The sequence below is a fragment of the Cygnus atratus genome, chromosome 14 (assembly GCF_013377495.2).
Source record: "Cygnus atratus isolate AKBS03 ecotype Queensland, Australia chromosome 14, CAtr_DNAZoo_HiC_assembly, whole genome shotgun sequence".
NCBI lineage: Eukaryota > Metazoa > Chordata > Aves > Anseriformes > Anatidae > Cygnus > Cygnus atratus.
In genome coordinates, this window is record NC_066375.1 from 8078515 (window position 1) to 8090533 (window position 12019).

At 46.1% G+C, this 12019-nt stretch overlaps 2 protein-coding genes across 6 annotated transcripts in view; one reads left to right on the top strand and one right to left on the bottom strand.

Annotated features, from left to right (window-relative positions):
• Positions 1-12019, top strand: part of CYFIP2 (cytoplasmic FMR1 interacting protein 2) — a 43214-nt gene that overhangs the window by 12723 nt on the left and 18472 nt on the right. For all 5 annotated transcript variants that reach the window (XM_035559812.1, XM_035559813.1, XM_035559816.1 and 2 more), the window contains 13 exons: positions 1272-1389; positions 2249-2368; positions 2994-3119; positions 3929-4095; positions 4381-4528; positions 4912-5065; positions 5613-5769; positions 6490-6586; positions 7155-7231; positions 8173-8281; positions 8685-8804; positions 9482-9681; positions 10150-10237. In XM_035559812.1, the coding sequence (XP_035415705.1) occupies positions 1272-1389; positions 2249-2368; positions 2994-3119; positions 3929-4095; positions 4381-4528; positions 4912-5065; positions 5613-5769; positions 6490-6586; positions 7155-7231; positions 8173-8281; positions 8685-8804; positions 9482-9681; positions 10150-10237 (1681 nt within the window). The remainder of the gene's footprint in view (positions 1-1271; positions 1390-2248; positions 2369-2993; positions 3120-3928; positions 4096-4380; positions 4529-4911; positions 5066-5612; positions 5770-6489; positions 6587-7154; positions 7232-8172; positions 8282-8684; positions 8805-9481; positions 9682-10149; positions 10238-12019) is intronic.
• Positions 11069-11731, bottom strand: FNDC9 (fibronectin type III domain containing 9). Its single transcript, XM_035559818.1, has one exon. It carries the CDS (start codon positions 11729-11731, stop codon positions 11069-11071), a length of 663 nt encoding a protein of 220 aa, XP_035415711.1.

The following is a 12019-nucleotide window of genomic DNA, read 5'->3' on the forward strand; positions in this document are numbered from 1 at the left end:
TCCTTGTCTCCATGAAAATGGAATTAATTGGTGTTTTTCCTGCATGGCGTTTTGTTTCTGCACTGTGGACTAGATTGTATGTGGCAGGGAGGGCTGGGGCAGCCCTGGCCACTCCTGCCAGCCTGCCGATTGTCTGGTGGGGAGCACGGGACATTCAAACGGGTAAGAGTCGAGCGATGGGACTCGATGGTGGGAGGCTGGATTTCACAAGGGATGACATGGTCCAGCACTTCCAGGACTTTCCATCTCCACAAGTACTGGCAACAGGAGCCTCACAGTTAACTGTGGGAATACATTTTCCTGTGTATGTCCATGTCAGCAGCAGGTTTCTCACCTCCCTTTTGTACAGCCAGTCTAGATTGGAGAAGAAGCCTATCTATCTTAAGATGGTCAGTTATTTAGGGGAGAAAAAAGAAGGATCTGAACATCTAAAACCGTTGTGATGACGGAGACAGATGTGAGAGTCTCGCTGACAGACGTTTGTTTGCACAAAGCATTTTGATGGAGCTGTTCTGGTTCTATGTCAGTGGCTAATAAAGGTCTGGGAAATGTGAGATGTTAAAATAGAAAGACCTGGTTCTTGCTTATTCTGACCACTTCTTCATATGACTGTGCCACTGGAAGGGGAGAGCTGCCTTCCCTTTAAGACCCCTTTGCACTGTTACAGAGTACGTGTGGCTCAATGCAAATGAAAATCTAGTTCTTTTAATCATCTGCTGCTCACTGTTCACTCCCAGGGTTGCTCAGTAAGCTAATAATGTGAGCCAGAACCAAAAAGAGCAGAAGGGCTATTTCCATGATGGCCCCTTGCAGGATCTTTCCTTGCAGCAGAAGGGCACATGACCAGCCCTATGGGACCCAGAAGGATGACCTCTAAGGAGATGATTATCCTTAAGTTTAGCAGAAGGGATGCAGATGGTGACGGGGCTCTGCAGTTTGTCTTTCCCTGAAAGCTTGCCAAACAGCGGCCAGGGAAATAACCACCTCTGCCCGTGGGGGTAGGTGGACCCAACATGGAGAGCAGCCTTCAGGGGAGATGGAGCAGAGGTGTTCTAGCAGAAAGGTGAGGCAAAAATCCCTGCCGTGCTGTTGAGACCATCTCTGGAAGACATCACACACCCCGGGGGTGAGGGAGAAGACAGGCTGCCTTGTAGGTGGCATGTCTAGGGCACGTTGAGGTGAAGAGAGCAGCTGAGCAAAAGGCTTTGTCCCTGGGGGTGTCTGAGAGGAGCCCCATGTCCTGTTCTTGAAGCCGTTGCTTTTTTGCCCAGGTGGACATGCACTCAGAGCAGCATAAGTCCCCAATACAACATCTGCGAGCAGATGGTGCAGATCCGGGACGACCACATCCGCTTCATCTCGGAGCTCGCCCGCTACAGCAACAGCGAGGTAAGCTCAGGGTGGTCGCTGTAATCCTTAGACAGGCGAGGCTGGGAGGGGACAAGTGTAGCAGTGGTATGGACCTGCTGTGCCAAGGACATACAACGAGGAGGGGAGAAGGATACACGTGAAACAAACCACTGTTAAGCAATAAAAAAGCAAGTTATGAAAGGTCCCTGCCCGTGCAATATCTTGTGCACTGGAAGGCCTACTCTGCAAGCTCTGCTCCTTGGCTGCAGCTCAGTCAAAATAAGAAGGAGAAATATTTTTACAGCTAATTGTTTATCATCAGCCGTGGGTGGCAGAACGCCCATGTCTTGCAGATGGGTCTTTTCTGTTACACAGAGCTATCGGTCAGGGCTTTGAGGAAAGTTCTCCACAGCAGCTCTGTTGATCGCTGAGTGTCAGAGCCCTTTCTGATGCGATTGAGACTGGTTTTTTTTGCAAATGTGGGATCCTCACTTTTAATTTAATGATTTGTTAGTGTTCTTAGCCTTTTTGTTTTGGCATTTTTATGTGCTATTTTGAACTTTGAATCAGTAAAGGCCTCTAGAGGAGTTCAGTGGTATTAGACCATCACAAAGCAACGGGAAGATGGAATGAGAAGGTCAGTTATTTGCTCTGAGGTTACAGGTCAGACTCATTTTTCTGTAGGAAATAAATGGACCACCTGGGTAATAAGAGTCCTGCCAAGTTATACCTCTTTTCCCACGGGATTGTATATGCACAGCACAGTTTTAGCTTGATCATAAGGTCATGGGGAATTCTTTTCAGCTGGGATTTGAGAGAGAGATCTGCTGCTGCTGTTTGGCTGAGCCAAGGCACCGCAGCGAGCTGCTGACTCTAGCCCTGATGTGATCTTCTCCAGGTCGTCACCGGCTCAGGGCTGGACAGCCAGAAGTCAGATGAAGAGTACAGGGAGCTTTTTGATCTCGCTTTACGGGGGCTGCAGCTGCTGTCCAAATGGAGTGCCCATGTCATGGAAGTGGTGAGTGCATCAAAGTGTGTAATTTCCTCTTTCTGGGCTAACGTGAATGTTTCAACACAGCACACAGTACTGACTGTGGAAAGGTGAGATTGCTTGCATGCCACCTAACTTTAAGCCTTTGACAAACATGCTAAAATCAGGCAGCTAATCACCCCGAAGTCTCTCTGTACCAAACAGAGAAGCAGAGCTCGTTCATCTCTCCTTAGAGCTGAACTGCCCTTTGCAGGTGCAGGGTGCCCCCAGTGACGTTAGAGGAGGCTGGTGACTTCTCACCTGAACACCTCTGTTAAGTACCGAAAGAAGGGTGATAAGTCTGGGTCTTTAACAAGCAAAACTGTAATTCAAATAATTATGGAAATTCTTAATTTGGAAAGTTTTGACCACACCTTAACACAAGTCCATGGATGTTAAAAGCCCAATATGACTGGCACCTCCCAAATACACAAAACCAATATTCAGTACAGTGATAACACAGCCAGGAAAAAGCATACGTTCAGTTCCCAAAGGAGTGTCAAACAACTGTAGTAAAGTCCGGGGAGTGTTTTTCTGGCAGAGCCCTCTTCAATCCCTCCAGCCCTTCTTCTTACTCATTGCAATGTTAACAGTGCATGTTTCCATCTTCCAGTACTCTTGGAAGCTGGTTCATCCCACAGATAAGTTTTGCAACAAGGATTGCCCAGGAACAGCAGAAGAGTATGAAAGAGCCACCCGGTACAACTACACCAGTGAAGAGAAGTTTGCCTTTGTGGAGGTAGGTGCCAACTGCTGCCTCGTTCTGTAGTGCCATAGCAGATAGAGTGGCCTGGCTATCAAGTTTTGTGCACTTTGCCCCAAATTATCTAGGTCACTTGGATAAGTCACAAAGTGCCAGATTTTTAAAAGTATTTCAGAGTATTTGGACTGCAGTTTTCAAAGGTCATCTCTTAGCTGCATCTCGCAGGTGTCCACCAGCAGTGTGGAGGTCTGCTTTTGAAAATCACAGATTAAATTCTCCCCAGCATTCTAAAATGGAAATAGCAGTCCTTCCTTCATCCAGGTAGTTTGCTTATCAGTCAACTACTGCTGTTACGGATGAGCAGTGAGCAGCATGAGGAGGGGGCAGTGAGCAGAGTGGCTCCCCAATGAATTGTACCTTTTTCTTAAAGTTTTCTCTATGCATAAAATATAATTAAGAGTGAGTAAGAACCAGCAAAGACTGTTTTCTCATCCATATTCTGTTCTCATCGGGTCTGTCCAAGGCACACAGCTGGACCCATGTGTGGGGCATGTGCAGTTTCCCAGGACTGGGTATTATTAAAGATATCAAGAGATCAGGAGTGGAAACAGGGTCTGCCAAGGGATAGGGGCCATTTCAAAGAAAGTGGTATTAGAAATGTTCCCCCAGTTTGTGGTGATCCTTAAAGCAAATAACATTTAAAAAAAAAAAAAAACACCTATTCGTTGTACCTAAGTTACTTGAATAGAATTAATTTAGTACCAAGTTATCATAATGGTGGATTTATGGACCTCTCCATAAAAAGGAAAAATGGGAAGTACATCTGTTTTTAATTTTTGCTTCAGGTAATTGCCATGATCAAAGGTCTGCAAGTGTTGATGGGCCGGATGGAGAGTGTCTTTAACCAAGCCATCCGCAACACCATCTATGCGGCCCTACAGGACTTTGCCCAGGTGACCCTGCGAGAGCCGCTCAGGCAGGCAGTCAGGAAGAAGAAGAACGTCCTGATCAGGTTGGTCACTCTTGAATGTAATGCAAAGCCAGTGTATGTATTTGTGTAATGCATTTGTACTATATAAATAGTGGCCCTGCAGACATCTTAATATTATACAACCAGCCAACATACCTTGGCCAGCAACTCGTTTCATGGTCAGTTTTGAACATGACTCCCCCCAAAACAACTTTGTGTCTCCCCACCTCATATACTCCCCACCCCATATGTGCACAGCAGTCAATATTTTCACCTTGCAGTAAAATCAAGTTTAAGCACTAATTTCCATCTCCCTGCCTATTTCAGTGTTCTGCAAGCAATTCGGAAGACGATTTGTGACTGGGAGGGAGGTCGAGAGCCACCAAATGATCCTTGCCTGAGAGGTGAGAAGGATCCTAAAGGTGGATTTGATATTAAAGTCCCACGAAGAGCAGTAGGACCATCAAGTACGCAGGTATGTAAATCTGTATCTCCTGAGTAAGGAATTAATGGCCTTACAGCCACGTAGGAGTCTCCCATCCCGTGGGTTGGCAGCTGTTTCTGTGGGCTTTTTTAGTAATGTCTTAGAATATTGTAACTCAGTAACATCATAACTTGTAACATCAATAACTCACATGCTATGTGTTAAATGTTGCCTTGATGCCTAGTTTGTTCCCAAAGCCTCCTTTTTTTAGGTTTATGATTATTTCTAGTTCAGAATGATGGTGACCTATAGGGCTGAGAGAGTAGAGTAGAAGCCAGCTGGGAGAAGTGTTATTTTTTGCTGCAGAGCACCATGGCGGTGTGTGGTGGTATCTCACAGGAGAGCAGTAACTACATGTTAACTTCCTTCCAAAGCTCTACATGGTGCGGACCATGCTGGAGTCCCTCATAGCAGACAAGAGTGGCTCAAAGAAGACTCTGAGGAGCAGCTTGGATGGACCGATAGTCTTGGCCATTGAGGAGTTCCACAAGCAGTCCTTCTTCTTCACCCACCTTCTCAACATCAGTGGTGAGGCTACAGCATGGGGAGGCTTGAATCCAAGTTTTGCACACTTAGACAAGCAAAGTATCTTTGTTCTGTATTCACCTATGCAGAAGATTTTCCTTGATTTTTTCCCAAATGTTCTACTTCTACCTGATACAGGCTTGCTTCTAGGTGGTAATTATTATGTGAACGGGAATGAGTCAGCAATAGCAAAAGAGACTTAAATTGTAGTTTAGTTTCTAGGAGTGGAGTTTTCTTTCCATCCTAGCCAAGCTTCTGAGCCACTGGGCACAGAAGAAATCTTCCAAAGTGATTTTGAGACATTGAAATTTTCTTCCTGGAGCTCTAGAGCAAAAGGAACAATGCCTTCTTTCCTCTTCCATTACAGAGTGCTTGGACAGCACGGACAGAGTCTTTGTTTAAAAGCAGAGGCATCTCAGAAAGCAGTTTCATGCCCCAAACCAGTCCAATATGATGCCACTGGAACCGCCTCTTGTGCTTTTCCCTCTCTGCCATCCCTAGGGAGTAACTTTGGTGCCCTCCCACCGGGGGGATCTCCTCTGTGTTTCAGAAGCGCTGCAGCAGTGCTGCGACCTGTCCCAGCTGTGGTTCCGGGAGTTCTTCCTGGAGCTGACCATGGGCCGCCGCATCCAGTTCCCCATCGAAATGTCCATGCCTTGGATTCTCACGGACCATATTCTGGAAACCAAAGAGCCCTCCATGATGGAGTAAGAGATGATGGGCTGTGGTGGGTCTGTGCATTCACTCAGGCTTGCGATTTTGTTTTGGAGAAGGATAGGCTGGTGGTGAGCAGTCTCTTTGACAAGGAAGGAAAAAAACTATTTCTTGCCTTGCTGTCACGTGAGTGTGTACTGTGTGAATAACTCATTAGCAAATGCACACTGGCTGCTTCCTGACACTGGCACTTGCTTATGCATCATAAACCAGCAATTGGCAACTGCTGTATTAGGATCAGCACACAACTTGGTGATAGTCATCTGTATGCAGCAGCCAGACAGCATGTGCAACCAAATGGATGTGGGCCCTGGCTGAAGCACTTAAGCACTTTTTTTTTACAAGTGATAAATGATCAGAAGTATTGCTGTTATGCAAGTACAATTATGTTCATAATAATATTCCTCATTAGGAAAGCTTTGTTTACCATTTCATAACCACCATGAGGGCACTCTGTGGAGTGAGCACAGGACAACATTTTTTAACGGCAGAGAGGGAGCAAGTGTTAATTGAACAAGTCACAGTTAGGACACATCCAGGTCTGTTCTTGCTGCTTCCAGCAACTCGGACAGAGAGAGTGAGGTGGGGAGATTTGAGGGACTGGAGTGAGTGGAGGTGAAAGGAGTGATGTCAGAAAAAAGCCAGTTCTTGCATCGAGTCGCTGCTGTTTTTGCTGATATTCTCCAAGGCAGGATCTGTCTTCTTGCCCTCAGGTATGTACTGTACCCCTTGGACCTCTATAATGACAGCGCATACTATGCCTTGACCAAGTTCAAAAAGCAGTTCCTGTATGATGAAATTGAAGCTGAAGTAAGTCATTTTCATCTTTATTGTATAGAAGGAACTCACTGGGGTCACATTGCCCTGTTTGACAGCCCAGCCCAGCAGTGCAGTGAATTAGTTGTAGGCATCTCCTGAAAAATATATCCCATGAGAATGAGAAGTTTTCAAAAGATCAGAATATTCTGAGAGCTGACATGCTCTGCTGATTAAGGGCTTCAGCTCAGCAGTGCCCATGGGGACCAGTGGAAGCCAAATGCTGTTAAATACTGGGAGCCTGGAAGAGTCTGTCTGATGGGCAGAAGGTTATGAGGCATCAAAGGAAAATGAGAACCCAGAGGTCCCTGCAAGAGAAGGATGACTGGGGATGGGGGACTGGGCCCTCTAGGAACATTTAGAAACTATAGGACAGAAACATAACTGCAAATTTCTGCTTATGTTTAGCATGTGAGATCTGCAGTGTGGTTTTTAGATAGTCTGACATACATGAGTGTATTAAATTAGAGCTCTGTATTGCGTTGTATCGATCTTACATGAGTAGGAAGGAGCTATTCTGTGTTAGTGACACCCTCACGATGTCTTGTTTTTTCTCCCTCAGGTGAATTTGTGCTTTGATCAATTTGTGTACAAGCTGGCAGATCAGATCTTTGCCTATTATAAAGCAATGGCTGGCAGGTAGGAGAACCTGACTGCTGCTGATGAGTGGTGATAGTGCTGCATCCAAGTCACTGTTAACCAAAAGGTTCCCGTCAGGGAGTAGCCGCTGTGGGTAGACATAACAAAACAGATCATCCTTTCCTCACAGAGCGTGCTATCCGTGTCACACCAGTGTAGATGGGAAAAATGAATTAATGGTGGCAAGGCAGACGTGGTTAAAAGTGAAATAAAAATAATTTGTATCCTATGTATCTATTTGAGTACAATTTATGAGAGCAGCAGCAAAGTAAACCAAGCCTATTGAAGACATGTCCTTGCTTGACACTTGTAGCAGACAGATGAGTGGAAACCTCCCATCTCTAAGAAACAGGGATATGCACTTGTCCTCACCCTAGCAGAGCAGCAGGACTTGTAACAGCCAGAAGGATTCTCACTGTCTTAGGTCACACTTCAGACAGCTGCCTGCCTCCAGCTGGGGAGATAGGCCCTTCGTGACTTTTCCTTCTAACCACTGAAAGAACATGGATGAACTCTAATGAGAGTCCTCCTCTCATGTCCCCAAAGGTGAACCAAGTCTTCAATCTAACTCTGCCAGGAGTTTTGTCTCTAATCACATTTGGCCTTAGAGGAGAGCAATCACTGTCACCAGCAAACTGTTCCTACAGCAGACCTTCAAGGAGGGAGCATACCTGTGGGATAACCCCACTTCCTGGCACTAGTGATATCTTTCAGCACAATCTTTTATCTTTTTGGATGTTTAGCCATAAAAGCCAAGAACAATAGAGGCACGGCAGTCCCCAGGTAACAACTTCTGCTCTGCGATTTAGTTAGTAGTGTGTGGAAATTTTCTTGGCATTTAGAGCAAGTTGAAAAGAAGGGTGAAAACAACTCTGGAAAAGATCCACAGAGTAGCCGATTGTGCAAGTTTCCTTTTTCCTGACACTGTTTTCCTTTTTCAGTGTTTTATTGGACAAACGTTTCCGGGCCGAGTGTAAGAATTACGGGGTGATCATTCCATACCCACCATCCAACCGCTACGAGACACTGCTCAAGCAGAGGCACGTCCAGGTACACTGCAAGCAGTAGATTCTGGTATTCACAGCTCTTGGTCTATCATCCTTTTGTTGGCAGCTGGCATCCTAGTGCTGGGCTCAGTCGAGACCAGTGCTCTAATGTGAATGGTTGAACCTGCTTCTGACACACTACACTCAGGACATGGGGCCAGAGGGGGCAATTAATTAATTAAGTTATTATAATTAAGTTAAACTTCATGTTTCCATCCTTACTTTCCTAAGTAATAGTAAACCCAACAGAGTATTGTACTGTATGTATTGTATGTATTACCATTTTCACATTTAAGCAGCATTGGATATTTGGCTTTAACTTTTGTCTATTAAAAAACAATCAAAACACCAAAACAACTTTTCCCCATCTGTATATAACATACAAATATTTTCTCTTCTTTTCCCAGTTGCTGGGTAGGTCAATCGACCTGAACAGGCTCATAACCCAGCGTATCTCAGCAGCGATGTACAAATCATTAGACCAGGCCATTAGCCGCTTCGAGAGTGAGGACCTGACATCCATAGTGGTAAGAACTGTTCCTGACAGAGAATAAATATTGAGAATAATATACTGCTATGAATACAGAGTCAGCTGTCTTCTGCCAGAAGTCCCACCTACAGTAGGTTTCAGCCAGACATGCATTTTCCTTTATGGTGCTGAGTCTCTACTATTTCTACTTATGAAGCCTTAATTGCGTTATTGTTGGACCGTATCTATGTAAGTCATAAGGTAACAGTCAGCAGTTAAATTTTGCAGACATTGTAGAATAGAGTCCTGTGATCTGGGAGCGGGAAATCTTGACTGTAATTCCCTCTGTTGGATGCAGGTAACTGAGATCGCTTACGTGTGTACAGGATTTGCTGCCTTTGATACTTTACAGGAACATCACAGTCAAGTAGTGTAAAATTACCAGTTTCCACCTCCGAAGGATTCTGATGTGAAAGCCAGCCAGCACTCAGCGGGGAACAAATTATTTTTTCTGCCTGCAAGTTTAGGAGATACTGGACCAGGAGCCTCTTGAGTAGAAGTGCAATTGGCCTCGGCCACTGAGTTAAACTGATGTCTTTAGCATTTGCTACATCCTCACCTGGGAAGTTGTGTGCAGGGTGTGGATATAGAATCATCCCCTTGGCAATTAAATCAGCTGTTTCTGTTGTCATCTTGGTAACACTTTTGCATCTGCCACTGCTTTATGTGCTGCAGGAGCTGGAGTGGCTGTTGGAAATAAATCGCCTGACTCACAGGTTGCTGTGCAAGCACATGACTTTGGACAGCTTTGATGCCATGTTCCGGGAGGCCAACCACAACGTCTCCGCACCCTACGGGCGCATCACCCTGCATGTCTTCTGGGAGCTCAACTTTGACTTTCTACCCAACTACTGCTACAATGGATCTACCAACAGGTGAGGAGGAAAAGCAGGGCAGGGGGCACCTGGAGACCCTGTGTTTCTTTCCAAAAAGTCACACCTGCCACGTAAAATTCACGTGCATTGCAGTGAGGTTTTCATTCCAAATGAAATGCAGCAGCAATAGAAAAAGTTAAAGCCCACTAGCTCCTGCTGGCCTTGAAAGCTCTAGTAACAAATTCGAGCAACAAAGTTGTACAGAGACTGCAAGCAACTGAGGTAGTTTGGTTTAGAGGGCTGTGACTCCACAGCAGAACTGTGGCAGCTTCTCAAAAAAAAAAAAAAAAAAAAAGGCAACACCATCTTCGTAGTGTGTTAAACCAATGTGTTTTACATCCGTGATAGATTGGAGCTCATTCATGTAGCTCAGGTACTGCAGTTCATCCCGGACTGCGCAGTGTCTGCACTGACCGTGGTTAACCAGGCACTGACCGCTTTCCTCCCCGTCTCCCGTGCCCACCACAGGTTTGTGAGGACGGCAATCCCCTTCACACAGGAACCCCAGCGGGACAAACCAGCCAACGTTCAACCCTATTACCTCTATGGATCCAAGGTCAGTAAATGAGCCACAGCAGCCAGCAGGGGTGGATGTTGGAATCCTTTATTTAGGAAGAAAGCAATGCAAGAACTAGTTCATTAACGGTGTGGTGGATGCAAATGTACTGGGTCACATTGCCGTGTGAAACCAAAAAGCCATGCAAGAAGCAGCTTCACTGTGCTTTTTGCTATTGCTTTCACATATTTTTCTCCGTAACATGCCTGTGTTAGGGGGAACTGACACTGCTCTGTGCTCATTGGTGCCAAGACCAAGTCACATCCATCTAAATGCAGAGAGAGGAGAGCGAGTTGGAGCTCCAGAGCAATGCTGCTCCCCGAGGAAGGTGTTACTTCAGGAATCCTGTTAGTAGTTCAAAAAGGGAATTACTAAAATACTTCTGTGCAAATGTAGACTACTTAATACTGACAAAAAGCTCTTTTGTCAGGCCATGATTACTGTTTATACAAGCATTATGAGGGCTTGGGGGGTGATGCTAATGGAGAATCACTCAAGCATGAAACTACTGGAGTGGAGTTTATTTCTTGTGTACATTGGTTGATGATTTTGAAGTGAATCTACAGTACTGATGCAGATTAGATAATGACACTACAGTCAGCCTAGCCTGGCTGTTTCCAGAAAGCTGACTTGGTTTCCTTTTAAAAACTGCTTTGTAAATGAGAATATTTTTGTCACTTGACAAAAACCTTTCTCCCTGCGGCTAATATATCCCACCTCATGTTCTGCCCTGGGACAAACAGCCCCTGTGGACACACAGATGCTCGTGTTGGCAAGAGCTGGGGAAGAGCAGCACGAACCAAACTTCTAAGCAGAGCCTCCCTTTTGCTCTCACTGAAGGCCGTGTTGCGGCAAGATGGCCCTCCTGTCATCGCTGTTCTTGTAGGGGAAGAAGCAGCGGGGGGAACTATATGGGCTCTCCCTCATGAAACTGGAGCTCCTCATTAGCACAGTGGTCATGGGCACTTCCAGAAGCTCTTCTTTCAGTCCGTCGCTCGAGGGACCATCCAGCGAGCTGCTGCCTTCGCCCACTTCTTCTGAGCTGCCATCAGGCTCCTTCAGCCTGGAAGCCCCACGGCACCGGGCCGACCAGAACTGCAGGCAGCCGTAGGCCAAGAGGGCTATGAAGCAGAGCAGCAGCAGGCTGCTCACCATCCACATGGAGGTGGTGGGCTCGTGCTTCGAGCCGCCGAAAAGCAGGGGGGGTTGGTCCAGGGTGTGGAACGTGGTGCAGTGGTTGCTGGAGGGGTAGGAGTTCTTGCACGTGATGCAGAGGACGTAGATGGTAGAGGGCGTGAGTCGGTGGAGGACGAGGGAGCTGAGGGAGTGGGGAACTCGCTCCTCACGGTGGAAGTTTTGGCGTAAATAGCCGGCGAAGACGCTGTTCCAGTTGGGGCGGTACATGACGTGGTAGTAATTCTCCGGACAAGGGTTGTTTGTGGCCCAGGAGACTGTGGCACTGGTGTAAGTGATGTTGTGCACTTCGATGTTCATTGTGCCCCTGAAACCAGAAGCAGGGAGAGGCTGAGTTCCCCAACGCGTGTACGAGCTTAAAGGCCACTGACATCAGTGAAGTTTTTCCACCAGCTTTATTGGCCCTTGTATTGGACTCATATGGGCTTCAGGAGAATTACCCTTGCTTTTTGTAAACGACTAGAATGTACAGCCTATCAGATAAGTCATGAATGTCTCTGCACTATTTTTTGTTTGTTTTGCAAATATTTGTCACTAAAAAAAAATGTGTTTTGAGAACTGTTAAGCTCCCTAGGTGTTCTCTGATAG